The 16,847-nt window shown below is 41.9% G+C and overlaps 1 protein-coding gene across 10 annotated transcripts in view; it reads right to left on the reverse strand.

Moving 5' to 3' along the window:
• Positions 1-16,847, reverse strand: part of LOC140713961 (A disintegrin and metalloproteinase with thrombospondin motifs 3-like) — a 420,377-nt gene that overhangs the window by 96,698 nt on the left and 306,832 nt on the right. For all 10 annotated transcript variants that reach the window (XR_012095817.1, XM_073024651.1, XM_073024664.1 and 7 more), the window contains exons 6-8: positions 13,102-13,185; positions 8,373-8,529; positions 6,852-6,957 (exon numbers count right to left, since the gene is read on the reverse strand). Coding sequence is in view for 9 of the 10 variants with exons in the window: in XM_073024651.1 (XP_072880752.1) it covers positions 6,852-6,957; positions 8,373-8,529; positions 13,102-13,185 (347 nt within the window). In the remaining variant the exon portion in view is untranslated. The remainder of the gene's footprint in view (positions 1-6,851; positions 6,958-8,372; positions 8,530-13,101; positions 13,186-16,847) is intronic.

The following is a 16,847-nucleotide window of genomic DNA, read 5'->3' on the forward strand; positions in this document are numbered from 1 at the left end:
AGAAGCTGGCCAAAGTAGAATGGAATGGGACACTAGCAGGGATGACAGTAGAGAAGCAATGGCCGGAGTTTCTGGGAGCAATTTAGAAGGCACAGGATAGATACATCACAAAGAAGTAGTATTTTAATGGTAGGATGTTATAACCATGGCTGACAAGGGAAGTTAATGCCAACACAAAAACAAAAGAGAGGGCATATAATAGAGCTAAAAATCAGTGGGAAGTTAGAAGATTGGGAAGCTTCTAAAAACCAACAGAAAAAAACTGAAAAAGCAATAAAAGGGGAAACAGATGAAATATGAAGGTAAGCTAGCCAACAGTATCAAAGAGGATACCAAATGTTTGTTTTTTCAGATATAGGAAAGAGTAAAAGAGATGGACCACTAGAAGATAAGATTGGAGAGGTTGTAATGGGGGGACAACTAAATCGTAGACGAACTGAGTACGTATTTTGCAGCGGTCTTCACTGTGGAAGACACTAGCAGTATGTTGGAAGTTCATGAGTGCAAGGGGGCAGAGGTAAGTGCAGTTGCTATCACTAGGGAGAAGTTGTTTGGGAAACTGAAACGTCTAAAGATATTTAAATCACCAAGACAAAGCAGACTACACCTCAGGGTTCTGAAAGAGGTAGCTGAAGCAATTGTGGAGACATTAGTAACGATGATCTTTCAAGAATCAGTAGGTTCTAAAATGGATCTGGGGGACTGGAAAATTGCAAATATCACTTCACTCTTTGAGAAAGGAGGAAGGCTAAAGAAAGGAAATTATAGGCCAGTTAGTCTGACTTCAGTGGTTGGGAAGATATTGGAGTCCATTGTTAAGGTTGAGTCTCAGGGTACTTGGAGACACATGATAAAATAGGACCAAGGCAGCATGGTTTCCTTAATATTAAATCTTGCCTGACAGATCTGTTGGAATTCTTTGAGTTAATAACAAGCAGGATTGACAAAAGAGAGTCAGTGGATGTTGTGTATTCGATTTTCAGAAGGCCTTTGACAAGGTGCCACACACAAAGTCTACTTAACAAGTTAAGAGCACCATAGAACCATAGAACACTACGGCACAGTACAGGCCCTTCAGCCCTCGATGTTGTGCCAACCCATATAATCCTTAAAAAAAGTACTAAACCCACACTACCCATAACCCTCCATTTTTCTTTCATCCATGTGCCTGTCGAAGAGGCCCTTAAATACCCCTAATGTTTTAGCCTCCACCACCATCCCTGGCAAGTCATTCCAGGCACTCACAACCCTCTGTGTAAAAAACTTACCCCTGATGTCTCCCCTAAACTTCCCTCCCTTAATTTTGTACATATGCCCTCTGGTGTTTGCTATTGGTGCCCTGGGAAACAGGTACTGACTATCCACCCTATCTATGCTTCTCATAATCTTGTAGACCTCTATCAATTCCCCTCTCATTCTTCTATGCTCCAAAAAGTCCCAGCTCTGCTAACCTTGCTTCATATGACTTGTTCTCCAATCCAGGCAACATCCTGGTAAATCTCCTCTGCACCCTCTCCATAGCTTCCATATCCTTCCTATAATGAGGTGACCAGAATTGAACACAATACTCTAAGTGCAGTCTCACCAGAGATTTGTAGAGTTGCAACATGACCTCTCTACTCTTTAACTCAATCCCCCTGTTATTGAAGCCTAGCAACCCACAGGCCTTCTTAACTACCCTATCAACCTGCGCAGCGACCTTGAGGGACATATGGATTTGAACCCCAAGGTCCCTTTGTTCATCCACACTCTTAAGTAACTGACCATTAATCCTGTACTCAGTCTTCTGGTTTGTCCTTCCAAAATGCATCACCTCACACTTGTCCAGATTGAACTCCATCTGCCATTTTTCTGCCCAACTCTGCAGCCTGTCTATATCGTCTTGTAACCTTCGACCACCTACAGTTCCATCCACAACTCCTCCAATCTTCATGTCATCCGCAGACTTACTCACCCATCCTTCCGCCTCTACATCCAGGTCATTTATAAAAATCACAAATAGCAGGGGTCCCAGGACAGATCCTGTGGCACTCCACTAGTCACCAACCTCCAGGCAGAATACTTTCCTTCCACAACTACCCTCTGCTTTCTTCCTTTAAGCCAATTTTTTATCCAAACAGCCAAGGTTCCACTTATCCTGTGCCTCATGACTTTCTGGATGGGTCTCTCATGAGGGATCTTGTCAAATGCTTTGCTAAAGTCCATGTAGACCACATCCACTGCCCTACCCTCATCAATTTCTTTTGTTCCCTCTTCAAAAAACTCAATCAGGCTCATGAGGCACGATCTTCCCTTCACAAAGCCATGTTCACTATCCATGAGTAGACTGTACTTCTCCAAATGCTCATAGATCCTATCCTTAAGAATCCTTTCCAGTAGTTTGCATACCACTGACGTAAGACTCACCAGTCTATAGTTCCCAGGTATCTCCCTATTACCTTTTTTAAACAAGGGAACTACATTTGCCATTCTCCAGTCTCCCAGCACTTCCCCTGCAGCCAAAGAGGATTCAAAGATCATAGCCAATGCTCCTGCGATCTCTTCTCTCAATTCCCGCAACAGCCTGGGGTGTATCATATCCGGCCCTGGGGATTTATCAATCTTAATGTTTTTAAGAAGATCCAGCACTTCTTCTTCCTTAATCTCCACATTGTCCAGCACACAGGCCCATTCTACTTCGACCTCATCCTGATCAAGATCCTTTTCACTTGTGAATATTGAAGCAAAGTATTCATTTAGGACCTCCCCAACCTCCTCCGCCTCCAGGCACATGTTGCCCTCTTTATCCTTTAGCGGTCCCACCTTCATTCTCGTCATCCTCCTATTCTTCACATATACATAGAACGCCTTGGGGGTCTCCTTAATCCTACATGCCAAGGCCTTCTCATGCCCCCTTCTAGATCTCCTAAGTCCTTTCTTTAGCTCCTTCCTGCCTACCCTATATTTCTCATAAGCCCCTCCTACTTCCTGCTTCTTATATCTAACATATGCATCCTTTTTCCTCTGGACAAGTTGCCTCACATGTTTCATCAGCCATGGTTCCCTTTTCCTACCATTTTTTCCTTGCCTCAGTGGGACAAACCTATCCTGAACCCAGCTCAAGTGGTCCCTAAACTTCTCGCACATTACTTCTGTGCTTTCCCCTTTGAACATCTGTTTCCAATTTACTCTGGCTAGTTCCTGCCTCATCCCTTCAAAGTTAGCCCTTCCCCAGTCAAGCACTTTACCATTTAGTCTGATTTTATCCCTTTCCATAGCTATGCTGAAGCTAAGGGAGTTGTGGTCACTCTCACCAAAATGCTCCCCCACCAAGAGGTCTGTCACCTGACCAGGTTCATTACCCAGAACTAGATCCAGTATGGCCTCACCTCTCGTCAGCCGGTCCACATACTGGGTCAGGAATCCTTCTTGAATACACCTGACAAATTCAGTCCCATCTATCCCCCTTGCACTCAGGAGGTGCGAGTCAATATGAGGGAAGTTGAAATCACCCATACCTACTACCCTGTATTTCCTGCACCATTTTAAAATCTGCCTGCTTATCTGCTCCTCGGTGTCCCGAGGGCGATTTGAGGGCCTATAGACTACTCCCAGCACAGTGATTGATCCCTTCCTATTTCTGACTTCCACCCAGAACGACTCAGTGGACTCTTCTTCTGCAGCATCCTCCCTTTCTATAGCCGTGATACTATCCCTGACCAGCAATGCCACTCCCCCCTTATCTACCCCCCATCCTATTCCTTTTAAAACACCTGAACCCCGGGACCTGCATCATCTAATTCTGCCCTTTGACCAGCCATGTTTCAGTAACGGCTGCAACATCGTAGTTCCACGTACTAATCCACGCTCTAAGTTCATCCTCCTTGTTCCCAATACTCCTAGCATTGAAATAGACACATTTCAACCCCTTTAACTGGCTACAATTATGTTTTGTCCCCTGCCTGTCCTTCCTCATCAACTCAGAACTCTTAGCATCATGCCCTTGTTCTTAATGGCACATGGTATTACAGGAAAGATTCTAGCATGGATAGAGCATTGGTTGATGGGCAGGGGCAAAGTGTTGGAATAAAGGGATGCTTTTCTGATTGGCTCTCAGTGACTAGTGGTTTTCTGCAGGAGTCTGTGTTGGGACCACTTTTCTTAGCGTTAAATGTCAAGTGATTTGGATGATGGAATTAGTGGCTTTGTGGCCAAGTTTGTGGATGATACAAAGATAGGTGGAGGGGCAGGTGGTGCTGAGGAAGCAGTGAGACTGCAGAAGGATTTGCACAGATTACGAGAATGGGCAAAGAAGTGGCAAAAGAAATACAGTGTTGCACTTTGGCAGAAGGAATAAAAAAGGAGACTATTTTCTAAATGGGGAGAAAATTCAAAAATCCAAGGTGAAAAGGTACTTGCGAGTCCTAGTGCAGGATTCCCCAGTGGTTAATTTGCAGGTTGAGTCTGTGGTGAGGAAGGCAAATGCAATGTTACCGTTCATTTTGAAAGCACTTGAATATAAAAGCAAGGATGTAATATTGAGGCTTTACAAAGCACTGATAAGACCTCATTTGCAGTATTGTGCTCCTGACTTAAGAAAGGATGAGCTGACATTGGAGAGGATTCAGAGGAGTTTCGTGAGAATGATTCAGGGCTGAAAGGCTTATCGTATGAGGTGAGATTGACAGCTCTGGGCCTTTAATCATTGGAATTTAGAAGAACAAGGGAGGATCTCATTGAAACCTATTGAATGTTGAAAAGCCGAGATAGAGTGGATGTGGAAAGGTTGTTTCCTTTGGTGGGTGAGTCCAGGACCAGAGGATACAGCCACAGAATAGAGTTATGTCCATTTAAAACAGAGATGAGGAGGATTTTCTTTAGCCAGAGGGTAGTGAATCTGTAGAAGTCATTACTACAGGCAGCTGACGCCAAGTCATTGGTTACATTTAAGGCTGAGGTTGATAGCCTCTTGATTAATCAGGGTGTGAAACTGGAAGAAGGTTGAGAGGGAAATGGATCAGCCATGATGAAATGGTGCAGCAGACTTAATGGGCTGAATAGCCTAATTCTGCTCTTATGTCTTATGTCTCAGACCACCTCCATTTTCATCCAAATCATTAATAAATATTGCAATTAACAGAGGTCCTACCACTACAACAGAACAGCAATGGTCATAGACTTCCGGTCAGAAAAGCATAACCCTCCGTTTTCTATAACCAACCAATTTTGTATTCAATTTACCAAATCTTCTCAACCAACCTGCCAGAAGGGACCCTAGCAAATACCTTGCTAAAATCCATGCAGACAATATCCACTGCCTATCTTCATCAGTCATCTTCATCACTTCCTCAAAAACCTCATCAATTTTATGAGACAGGAATTCCCTATATAAAGCCATGCTGACATTGCTTAATATATCCATTTTACAAATGTGAGTAAATTTGGTCCCCAAGAATCTTCCTCAATAACTTCTCAATCACTGATGTAAGGTTCACCAGACTATTTTCCAGGTTTGTTCCTGTTGCCTTTCTTACACAAAGAAACACAACTCTAGCCATCCATAAGTAGAGGATACAAAGACCTCTGCCAAGGCTCCAGCAATCTCCTCCCTTGCTTCCCTTGTTATCCTGGGACAGATACCTTCAGGGTCTTGGGAGTTATCTACTCTAACGCTTTTTAACACATTCTCCCCCTGAATAATGACATGCCCTGGAATATCAACATACCTCTTCGTAAACTTACCATCATTCTTCACCTTTCCTTGGTGAACAATGATGTAAAGTACTGCCAGGACCTCACCCACTTCCATAGCTCCACACTCGAAGGCTTAGTACACGTTTTCTCTTTAAGGCAATAATCTTCAAAGAGGCTTTCTGAAAAAGTCTGATGAAAGGACTTGCATTACAGGAACTTTGTTAAGTAATGCAACTTCTCTGCAGAGTCACTGAACCTTTTCCCAAGTAGAATGATCAACCCTGGACAACTGTGAGAAACTGAACAGGAAGTGTTCAAATGAAAATCTAATTTGATTCAGAACATCGAGCAGCACAGCGCAGGAATGAGCCTCTCAGTCCACAATATCTACAGTGACCAATTATGCCAATTAAACTCATCTGATTTCCCAGAATATGGTCTATATTCATCCATTTCCTGCCTGGAAACGGTTCTTAAACATTGCTATTGTATCTGTTTCTGTTATACCCCAGAGGTCCAGGCATTTACCACTCTCTGTATTAAAACACTTGTCCCTTAAGTCTCATTTAAAGTTTCCTCTTCTCCTCTTAAAGCTACACCCTCTCATATTTGACATTTCCAACCTGGGATAAAGACTCTGACCATCTCCCTATCTCTGCCTCTCATAATTTTATTTACTGTACGTCAATCAGCTCTCTCCTGCTCTTTTTGTGGTCTGTTAATAATAAATGCAGTTTCCAAATTAACATGGCCATACGTCACATGCAAGCAGAGAATCATATTGTCTATGAAAGCCGCTTTGATTAATGTGTCCAGTGCAGGCTCTTTGAAAGTAATACATTAGACCCAAGAATTCTACCACCTCTCAACCTTATTGCAATCAATTAATCAAGTTAAAAAGTGCAAAGGTTGCTTTGAGGTCATGCCAGTACTTTATAAATGCAATTCCTTGGTTTTGCCTGTCTTTCAGTGTTCAGGAAGTGACTAGGTTTGACTGTTCGCAGAGGGAACCCACGTAATTCCATGTAAACCCATGACATTGTTACATTGGAAGTGATGACAAGTGACATTGTAGCCAACTCAAGACCAATAATGTCATTTAACCCATAGACTGCTGCTGAAATAATATATTTTACTTGGACTGGAGGCAACTTTATTACGTGAATATTTAAACTTACACATGACCAGTCTCGTGTGCTACAACAAATGCCGAAGAGAACCCATCTTCATGGTTTAAAGTACAGCTACGAACTGGGTGACACATTCCAGTCACTGGAGCATATCCTACAGCAAGGAGTTGGGACAAAAAACTAACATGAATAACATTAATAACAAATTGTAATCACTGGGTAGTCAGAGGAATGGAAACAAGGTATATATAAATAAAACAGAACTGTTTTTACTCTGCATCGTAGAGTGTCAATGCAATCAGGCTTTATTCTTAATACAGTACCAGAGTAATACAGGCTTTACCTCTCAAAACACCATGTCAACATAAGACAGCTTTTGTTTTATTGCATTGACAGTGTAAGACTTTTTTTTTTCCAAACTCTTCATGCCCACCATTGACCATCCTAATTTTTGCAGTTTTGTTCCCTATTACTTTTGGAACACAATAAATAAGAGCAATAGTAGGTGAAGTGACTCCAAACTTACTCAACAATTAAGCTGAGGGACCTTGACCCTTGCTTTGCTTTATCAGTTCCTTGTAATCCTCAATTTACCTAAAATCAAGTACCTTGTCTATTTCAGACTCATCACATCAGACTCTTAGCTTTTCCTGACAAATTAACAACCCAGTAGTCACCCTATTTCTCATTAGTTTTATGCTTCAATCCCCAAATGTATCCATACTAATCTATAACTTGATTTATTGTTTAGCTATCACCACCCTTGGGTTTGACTGTGCATGATAACCGAGACTGTGGATAAACTGAAACATGGTACAATGATATGATTAGTAGCAACTGACAAGCATTTAGTAGAATTTGATGGAAATCAATGATAGCAGGGTTATTACTAAACATCAGGTTTTTTACAAAAATATAATCTGGGATTGTGTGAACTGGCAGGATTATTGCTACAGGCCCTGAGAAGACTCTTTTGAACTGCTGCTTTTCTCATGTTTCTGATCTTTGTTTGGTAGGATTAGGTTGAAAATTCTTGGATACTTCTTTCCATGTCCCCAGTCCTTTGTGTTGACCAGATTCAGGAACAATGGTCACCAGCTAGTACAACCATACCAGATATATCCTTCCTTTGAAATAACCAAAAGAGCTACTTTATCCCTCTGTCACTTTATTGAATACATTCTGTCATTTCATGTTCATGCCCTATCACAGTTAGGCCACCAGTTCACATCATTATGGGGTCGGCCCTGTCACAGGGTGACCCTTGTGGAGCTGCTCTCTCATTGATGACCAAAACCTACTGATACAATATCTGGCTGTATTAGAATATGAATGCATCCCACTGTCATAGGACTTGGATCTGTTATGAAAGGACTTGCCCTGCCTTCTGCTAACTACGTTCAATTGTTATGAGACTCTGACTCTAATTGGCATAAACTGAATTAACCATGGAAGGTGCGGAGAGGAATACTCGGCAGAAACCTCCACCGTCAACTGATTGTGCCTTGTTTTTACATCAAGCCATTAATTGTTCATTTCACCATAGACACCAATAGTCTTGCACAGTACCTTGCATACCCGCTGGGCCAAAATCTTGCCTTGTTAAAAAGATTGCATGATCGTGGTGCTCTGAGTGGTTTAGGTCTGATCTTTGTTGAGAGGAGGCCCAACGGCAAACATTCTCCAGACTTCGAGATGGATTTCCTCTTTCAATCAAGCTGATGGACTGATCAAAGAATGTTTACTTGCATTAGGATTGCTTCAACATGTCATATGCACCTCATTCCACAAAGTTGGATATATCGTTTAAAGTCAAGTTTATTATCATGTGCACAATTACCACTATGCACAGGTGCACTGAGAAACATAACTGCAGCCGCATCCCAGGCACCAAGCAGCATACACAAGCAAAACATAAATTAGACCCAACTCATTTACAAGATAAAATTATTAGAACAAAAAATGGCCATAAGTAATCAGAGTTGTCATAGTGTTGCTAAACTGTAGTGATGATTAGAGCTTTGCTAGCTGGTTGGAGAACTGTTCTGAGATCTAGACGGTGAGGGATTTCAGGTTTTTGTACCTACTACCTGATGGCCTAGATGGTAGATATTGTTGCCTATCTAATATTTCAGTAATATTGTAAATATATTAATTGATTAAGTATTCTTTGTTGTTTAAATAATGCAATGCAGGCTGTATGTAAAAGTACATAAATAGCATACATCATTACACCACCACATCATATGTACACACCTCACTTAAAGTAAAATCAAAGTTAGACTTTTATTGGCAAACATGAGGAAATCTGCAGATGCTGGAAATTCAAGCAACACACACAAAATGCTAGTAGAACGCAGCAGGCCAGGTAGCATCTATAGGGAGAAATGCTGTTGATGTTTCTGGCCGAGTCCTTCGTCAGGACTGGCGAAGGGTCTCGGCCCGAAACATCGACAGTGCTTCTCCCTATAGATGCTGCCTGGCTTGCTGTGTTCCACCAGCATTTTGTGTGTGTTGTTAGACTTTTATTCCTGGCTTCTTTGTTTTCCTTTCAATTAGTTTTATGTTTTGGAGTTATAAAACACAACAGTAGTGGTGAGGAAGGCTTAAACAAACCCAATGACGACCTACCTGTTGAAGTGCAGTGAGACATTCACTAAAGAAAAAGCGCAGCAACAAACGATTGAGATTAAAAAGTGCAACACATTTTTTTTTCTTTGGAGCAACAAGTTTTTTTCACAAAAGGAAAGATGATTGAGTAAAAAGAAAGGCAGAAAATAGAAGAATTCATGATTTCATAAACAGTGAGTATGGGGTGATAATAAATAAACAGAGGAAATGGCTGCTACATCAGAAAGACAGATGTGTTCCGTTTCAAAATGGATAATTGGTTCATGTATATTGAGCAAACTGCGTAGAATTTTAATGCAAATAAATATCCCACGAGAAACGTGTGCCAATTTTGCTGAGTGCATTGGATTTAAGGGCATACAGATTTCTTAGAAAGCTAACTGCTCCAACCAAACCAGCCAAAATGAGTTTTACTGATATTGTGAAAATAATGCATGAACATTTAGAACCAAAACTATTGTTGATCGCAGAATGCTTTAGGTTTCATAAGCAGAATCAAAAAAGAGGGAAGTCCATTTCAGCGTACATGGGTGAATTCAAGAGACTGTCTGTGTATTGTCAGTTCAGTGATGGGTTTAATGAAGCACTAAGACAGCATTTAGTTTGTGGAATTTTACAATAAATTATTCAAAAATGGCTTCCAACTGAAGTACAACTTACATTTAAAAGAGGTTGAAGTAATTTTATCAATAGAAACAGCAGAAAGAGACACAACTGAGTTGCAGTCAGGAATTAATGTGAGTGTAAAAAAAAACTGCAACATCTAAACAGAAAAGAAATTGACAAACAAATTGTGTTCCTGTTGTGGCAGGGGCTCAAACACCAGATCAATGCAGATATGAAGGCCAAATTTGCAGAAAATGCAACAAAGTAGGGCACATATAAAGAGCATGTCAGGCAGAAAACACTAAATAAACCGCACAGGGAAGAGAAAAAGATAAGTCAAGTTGCAGTTTGAGAAAGAGCACTAATCTGCATGCTGATGATGAAAAGTCTGATTATGATGAGAGTGACACAGGACTGTGTAACCTTATGTAAAAACTAACAAGGGAGATGAAAAGCTCCCTTGTCAGGAAAGATGCTGTCCCACAAGAGTAAGAAAGGCTCCACAGCGATTAAATCTTTAGGTCTGAATGGGACAGTTCAAAGTTTACCATGCTGTGAATGTCTGTATAGTAGACTCAAACTGTAAATTAACCTTTAGGGAACCCTGCACAAATTCCACACATTCTTTACTCTCTGGCTGAAGAAATTCCTTTCGCCCCTGTTCTAAAAGGATGACTCTCTATTCTAAGGCTGTGTGCTCTAGTCTTAGACTCTTCCACCATAGGAAACATCCTTTTAACATCCACTCTATCAAGGCCTATCACCATTCAACAGGTTTCAATGAGGTAACTCCTCATTCTTCTGAATTCCAGTGAATACAGACCCAGAGCCATCCAATGCACTTCATATGACAAACCATTCAATCCTGGAATAATTTTCATGGACGTCCATTGAACCCTCTCCAGTTTCAGCACATCATTTCTAAGATTAGGGAACCAGAAATGCTCACAATACTGCAAATGAGGCCTCACCAGTGCTTTATGAAGTCTCAACATTACATCCTTACTTTTATATTCTAGTCCTCTTGAAATGTATGCTAACGTCACATTTGCCTTTCTCACCACAGATTCAACCTACAAATTAAACTTCAAGGAATCCTGCACAAGACTCTTTGCGCCTCAGTTTTGTGTATTTTTTCTCTAGTTAGAAACTGACCAACTCTTTCATTTCTTCTACCAAGGTGCATGACCATATACTTCTTGACATTGTATTCCATCTGCCATTTCTTTGTCCATTCTCCTAATCTTTCTAAGTCCTCCTGCAGTCTCTCTACTTCCTCAAAATCACCTTCCCCTCCACCCATCTTCATATCGTTTGCAAGATTTGCAACAAAGCCATCAATTCCATTATCCAAATCATTAACATATAACATAAAAATCATCAGTCCCAACAAAGACCCCTGTGCAACACCAGAAGCCACCAGAGCCAGTCAGAAAAAGCTCCCCAGCTGATATCTGTAAAAGGTGCCACCAACTGTCTCCAGTCATGCCAAAGGGTTTCGGCCCAAAACGTTGACTATACTTTTTTCCATAGATGCTGCCTGGCCTGCAGAGTTCCTCCAGCACTTTGTGTGTGTTGCCTTCATTATCCGGTTTATATCTAGTTCACTGTGACATCCATTTCTCCTGTAGACTAAAGCGGAGTTTCTCCAAGACGGGACGAATTCCTTGTGTAGTGTCGAGGTAAGACAAGACAGGTCAGTAGTCTACAGCCTTGGCTGCCTCTAACTCCAATAGCAAGTCCCCTAGCTCTCTCAGACATTGGGTCTCCCTGCTAAAAATCTTGGGGAAGGACTTGAGGTTGGTAAAGAGAACAGTCTTCATTGTCTCTGCGGATCTGTATCACTCTTCCAATCTTTGCCTGACTAAATTGAGATCAGCACTGGGGTGTTTGATGTGAACTGACCTTAATCTGCTTGCGTCCTCAGCAGACTTGCAACCCAAGCCACTTCACCAGCAGGACACGTCTTCACTAGGCCTGAGGCTGAGGTCTTCAGTGGCACTGGAGAATGTGCACTTCCAAGCCCAGCAATCTTCCGGCTTATCATCAAATTTGGTGAGTCCAGCCATCAGCAGCTCATGACAGGCTAGGAAACTCACAAGATCTGACACATTGTGATTAGGTTGGGGTTCATTGGGGGTGTGGTGCACCTTACCAGGAGGCTGAGCAGCGTCACCACCTGTGACATGCCGTGGTACATAGGAGCCTTGGAGTTTACTACTACATGGCAGCACATCTCCTTCACATCAACGGGTGAGTGAGTGGCTGGTCATTGGACGTTTTGAGATATCTGCCTGTTCAGGTGAGCACATGAAAGGAGGCGGACTCTGTTCTGTCCCATTTGGGGAAGAGGTGTCAAGTTCCAGCACCGCCATGCTTGCCACTGATCTGGTAGACTGCTTGATAAACCAGATGATCGTAGTGAACACACTGACCTGGTTTCACTTCACTGTTTCCAGCATTTTAACTTTTTGTAAGACGGGAGCTTGCAGAATCAATGACTTATCCACCACAGATGGAATCACCACAGACAGTGTCTTTTTACTAATCTGCCCTTGCTCGAGATTTTCCCTGTTTCTAAAGCTATGCAGATAGGTAAACTTTATTATTTACCAAGGCATCCCAGTACACAAGGAGCCAATGTAAAAAGACACCACATCGTGACGTTCTCATGACAGGTTAATTCAAATATTGCTTGAAATTTCTTCAATTTCTAACTACAAGCGACAAAGGAAATGTACAAACAATATATAAGAGCCGAACTGGTGATGAAAGCTAATTGCTTAATGCGATATAACAAACAATCAACAACAGCTGCAAATTTACAATTAAGTAGTGAGATATAATAATTAGGGAAAAAAACAAAGCACATCAGGAAGGACATAACAAGAGTAAGGGCAAACAGTGGAATAATGCGCCATTATGAACTTGCAGCAATCTAAAGCTGTTGCAGTGACTCAATGCAGTTCTAACTCATTGTTTTCTGATTCTACACAACGTGCAAACAGGAAATAGAAACTTCAGATTTATTGGACAATGGCAAGCTTTGGCAGTAACCTACCTTTGCATATCCTAGCATGATCATTCGCACCAGCACAACGTTCACATGGACTCCCAGTGATTTATCATGGTAAATCTCATTAACCTAATGATGAGAGGAAGAAAAACAAAGTATATAAGTTATGCCAATTTTTAAAATACTCAACTGTTTATGGTGGCGTTAACTTTGGTACCTTTTACTAAAAGTACCAAAACTTTTTTCAAACAAAAAATAAATTTCAACAGTAAATAAATGATCACAAGAAAATCTGCAGATGCTGTAAATACAAGCAACACACACAAAAAACTGGAGGAACTCAGCAGGGCAGGTAGCATCCATGGAAAAGGGTACAGTGGCATGTAAAAGTTTGAACACTCCTGGTCAAAATTTCTGTTACTGTGAATAGTTAAGTGAGTAGAAAATGAACCGATCTCCAAAAGTCATAAAATTAAAGTTGAAACATTACTTTCAACATTTTAAGCAAGATTAGTGTATTATTTTCGTTCTGTACAATTTTAGAGTGGAAAAAAAGGAAAGGAGCACCATGCAAAAGTTTGAGCACCCCAAGAGATTTGAGCTCTCAGATAACATTTACCAAGGTCTCAGACCTTAATTAGCTTGTTAGGGCTATGGCTTCTTCACAGTCATCGTTAGGAAAGGCCAGGTGATGCAAATTTCAAAGCTTTATAAATACCGACTCCTCAAACCTTGTCCCAACAATCAGCTGCAATGGGCTCCTCTAAGCAGCTGCCTAGCACTCTGAAAATTAAAATAATTGATGCCCACAAAGCAGGAGAAGGCTGTAAGAAGATAACAAAGCGTTTTCAGGCAGCCATTTCCTCAGTTTGTAATGTAATTAAGAAATGGCAGTTAACAGGAATGGTAGAGGTCAAGATGAGGTCTAGAAGACCAAGAAAACTTTCAGAGAGGACTGCTTGTAGGAAGGCAAATCAAAACTCCCGTTTGACTACAAAAGACCTTCAGGTAGATTTAGCAGACTCTGGAGTGGTGGTTGCACTGTTCTACTGTGCAGCGACACCTGCACAAATATGACCTTCATGGAACAGTCATCAGAAGAAAACCTTTCCTGCGTCCTCACCACAAAATTCAGCATCAGAAGTTTGCAAAGGAACACCTAAACAAGCCTGATGCATTTTGGAAACAAGTCCTGTGGACTGATGAAGTTAAAATAGAACTTTTTGGCTGCAATGAGCAAAGGTATGTTTGGAGAAGAAAGGGTGCAGAATTTCATGAAAAGAACACCTCTCCAACTGTTAAGCAGGGGGGTGGATCAATCATGCTTTGGACTTGTGGTGCAGCCAGTGGCATAGGGAACATTTCACTGGTAGAGGGGAGAATGCATTCAATTAAATACCAGCAAATTCTAAAAGCAAACATCACACTGTCTGTAAAAAATCTGAAGATGAAAAGAGGATGGCTTCTACAGCAGGATAATGATCCTAAACACAGTCCCCCGACCTAAACATCATCGAAAATCTGAGGATAAACCTCAAAAGCGCAGTGCATGCAAGATGACCCAAGAATCTCACAGAACTAGAAGCCTTTTGTAAGGAAGAATGGGCAAAAGTCCCCCAAACAAGAATTGAAAGACGCTTAGCTGGCTACAGAAAGCGTTTACAAGCTGTGATACTTGCCAAAGGGGGTGTTACTCAGTACTGACCACGCAGGGTGCCCAAACTTTTGCTTCAGGCCCTTTTCCTTTTTTGTTATTTTGAAACTGTAAAAGGTGTAAATAAAAAAGTAATCTTGCTTAAAATATTAAAGAAATGTGTCATCTTTAACTTTATGCCTTTTGGAAATCAGGTCATCTTTCACTCGCTTAGCTATTCACAGTAACAGCTACTTTGACCAAGGGTGCCCAAACTTTTGCATGCCACTGTAAACGGTCAACTTTTCAGGCATTAGATGCTGCCTGGCCTGCTGAGTTCTTCCAGCATTTTCTGTGTAAATAAATGATTTCACTGTGGTGGCCCGCACACACGGGACTCGAACTGCCATTGTGAGCCACGGGCAGACACGCGGTAGCACGTTTGGAACTACCCGCTCGGGGCGGACCTTCCGGGGACAGTCTGACGTCACAGGGGCTCATGGGAGGGGAGATTTAAGCGTGTGATTTTGAATCAGTAAAGGCATTCTGAGTTCGGCTCTCTCTGCCTCTGTGTGTTTCTTTAGTAACGCGTTGCGCGCAACTACATTGGTGACCCCGACGTTCCAGACGGCATCTGTAGCCGGCGACTCTGCAACCAGCCATGAGTTCGAGCAACTCGCACAGCGCGGTCTCTCTGAAGCTTCTGACTTTCTGGGCCACTCAGCCCACGTTTGGTTTGAGCAGGCCGAGGCCCAGTTCAATATCAGAGACATTATAGCTGACGCCACACGTTACTACTACGTGGTCAGCGCGCTCGACCAGGAGACGGCAGGCCGGATCATTGACTTCCTACGCCAGCCACCAACAGAGGACAGGTACACTAAGCTTAAGGCGCTCCTGATCCATACCTTTGGACTCTCCCGCCGCGAACTACAGGCCTACATCACACAGATATTTATTTTAGGGGCAATTGCTTTATATACAGTGCCTATAAAAAAAGTATTCACCCTTTTCCTTGAAAGTTTTCAGGTTTTATTGTTTTACAACATTGAATCACAGTGGATTTAATTTGGCTTTGTCCCCCTTCTCCCCCCCCCCCACACTGAACAACAGAAAAGACTCTTTCGTGTCAAAGTGAAAACAAATTCTTACAAATTGGTCTATATTGATTACTATTATTAAACACAAAATAATTGATTGCATAATTACTCAACCCCTTCAAGTCAGTATTTAGTAGATGCACCTTTGGAAGCAATTACTACCATGAGTCTGTGTGGATAGGTCTCCATCTGCTTTGCACATCTGGACTCTGCCATTTTTCCTCATTCTGCTTTACAAAACTGCTCAAGCTCTGTCAAATTGCATGGGGATTGTGAGTGAAAAACACTTTTCAAGTCCAGCCACAAATTGTCAATTAGATTGAGGTCTGGACTCTGACTTGGTCACTCCAGAACATTAACTTTGTTGTTTATAAGCCATTTCTGTGTATCTTTGGCTTTACGTTTGGGGTTATTGTCTCGCTGGAAGACAAATCTCCGAACTCTCAGTTCTCTTGCAGACTGCATCAAGTTTTCCTCCTGGATTTCCCTGTATTTTGCTGCATTCATTTTACCCTCTACCTTCACAAGCCTTCCAGGGCCTACTGCAGTGAAGCATCCCTAGAGCAAATTTTGGTTTCGTCAGACCATTGAACCTTTTTCCATCTGACTTCAGAGTCTCCCACTTCAGGGTTTGCCTTCTGGCAAACTTTAGCCAAGGTTTCACGTGAGTTTTTTTCAACAGTGGCTTTCTCTTGACCACTCTTCCATAAAGCTGTGACTGGTGAAGCACCCGGGCAACAGTTGTTGTATGCGCAGTCTCTCCCATCTCAGCAACTGAAGCTTGTAACTCCTCCAGAGTTGTCAAAGGTCTCTTGGTGGCCTCTCTCACTAGTCCCCTTCTTGCACAGTTGCTCCGTTTTAGAGGACAGCCTGCTCCAGGCAGATAACTGCTGTGCCATATTCTTTCCATTTCTTAAGAATTGATTTAACTGTACTCTAAGCCATATTCTTGTGGAAATTTTCTTGTAACCATCTCCTGATTTGTGCTTTTCAATAACCTTTTGCCAAGTTTCTTGGAGTGTTCTTTTGTCTTAATGGTGTAGTTTTTGCCAGGATAC

This window comes from Hemitrygon akajei, chromosome 2 (genome assembly GCF_048418815.1).
Source record: "Hemitrygon akajei chromosome 2, sHemAka1.3, whole genome shotgun sequence".
NCBI classification, from domain to species: domain Eukaryota; kingdom Metazoa; phylum Chordata; class Chondrichthyes; order Myliobatiformes; family Dasyatidae; genus Hemitrygon; species Hemitrygon akajei.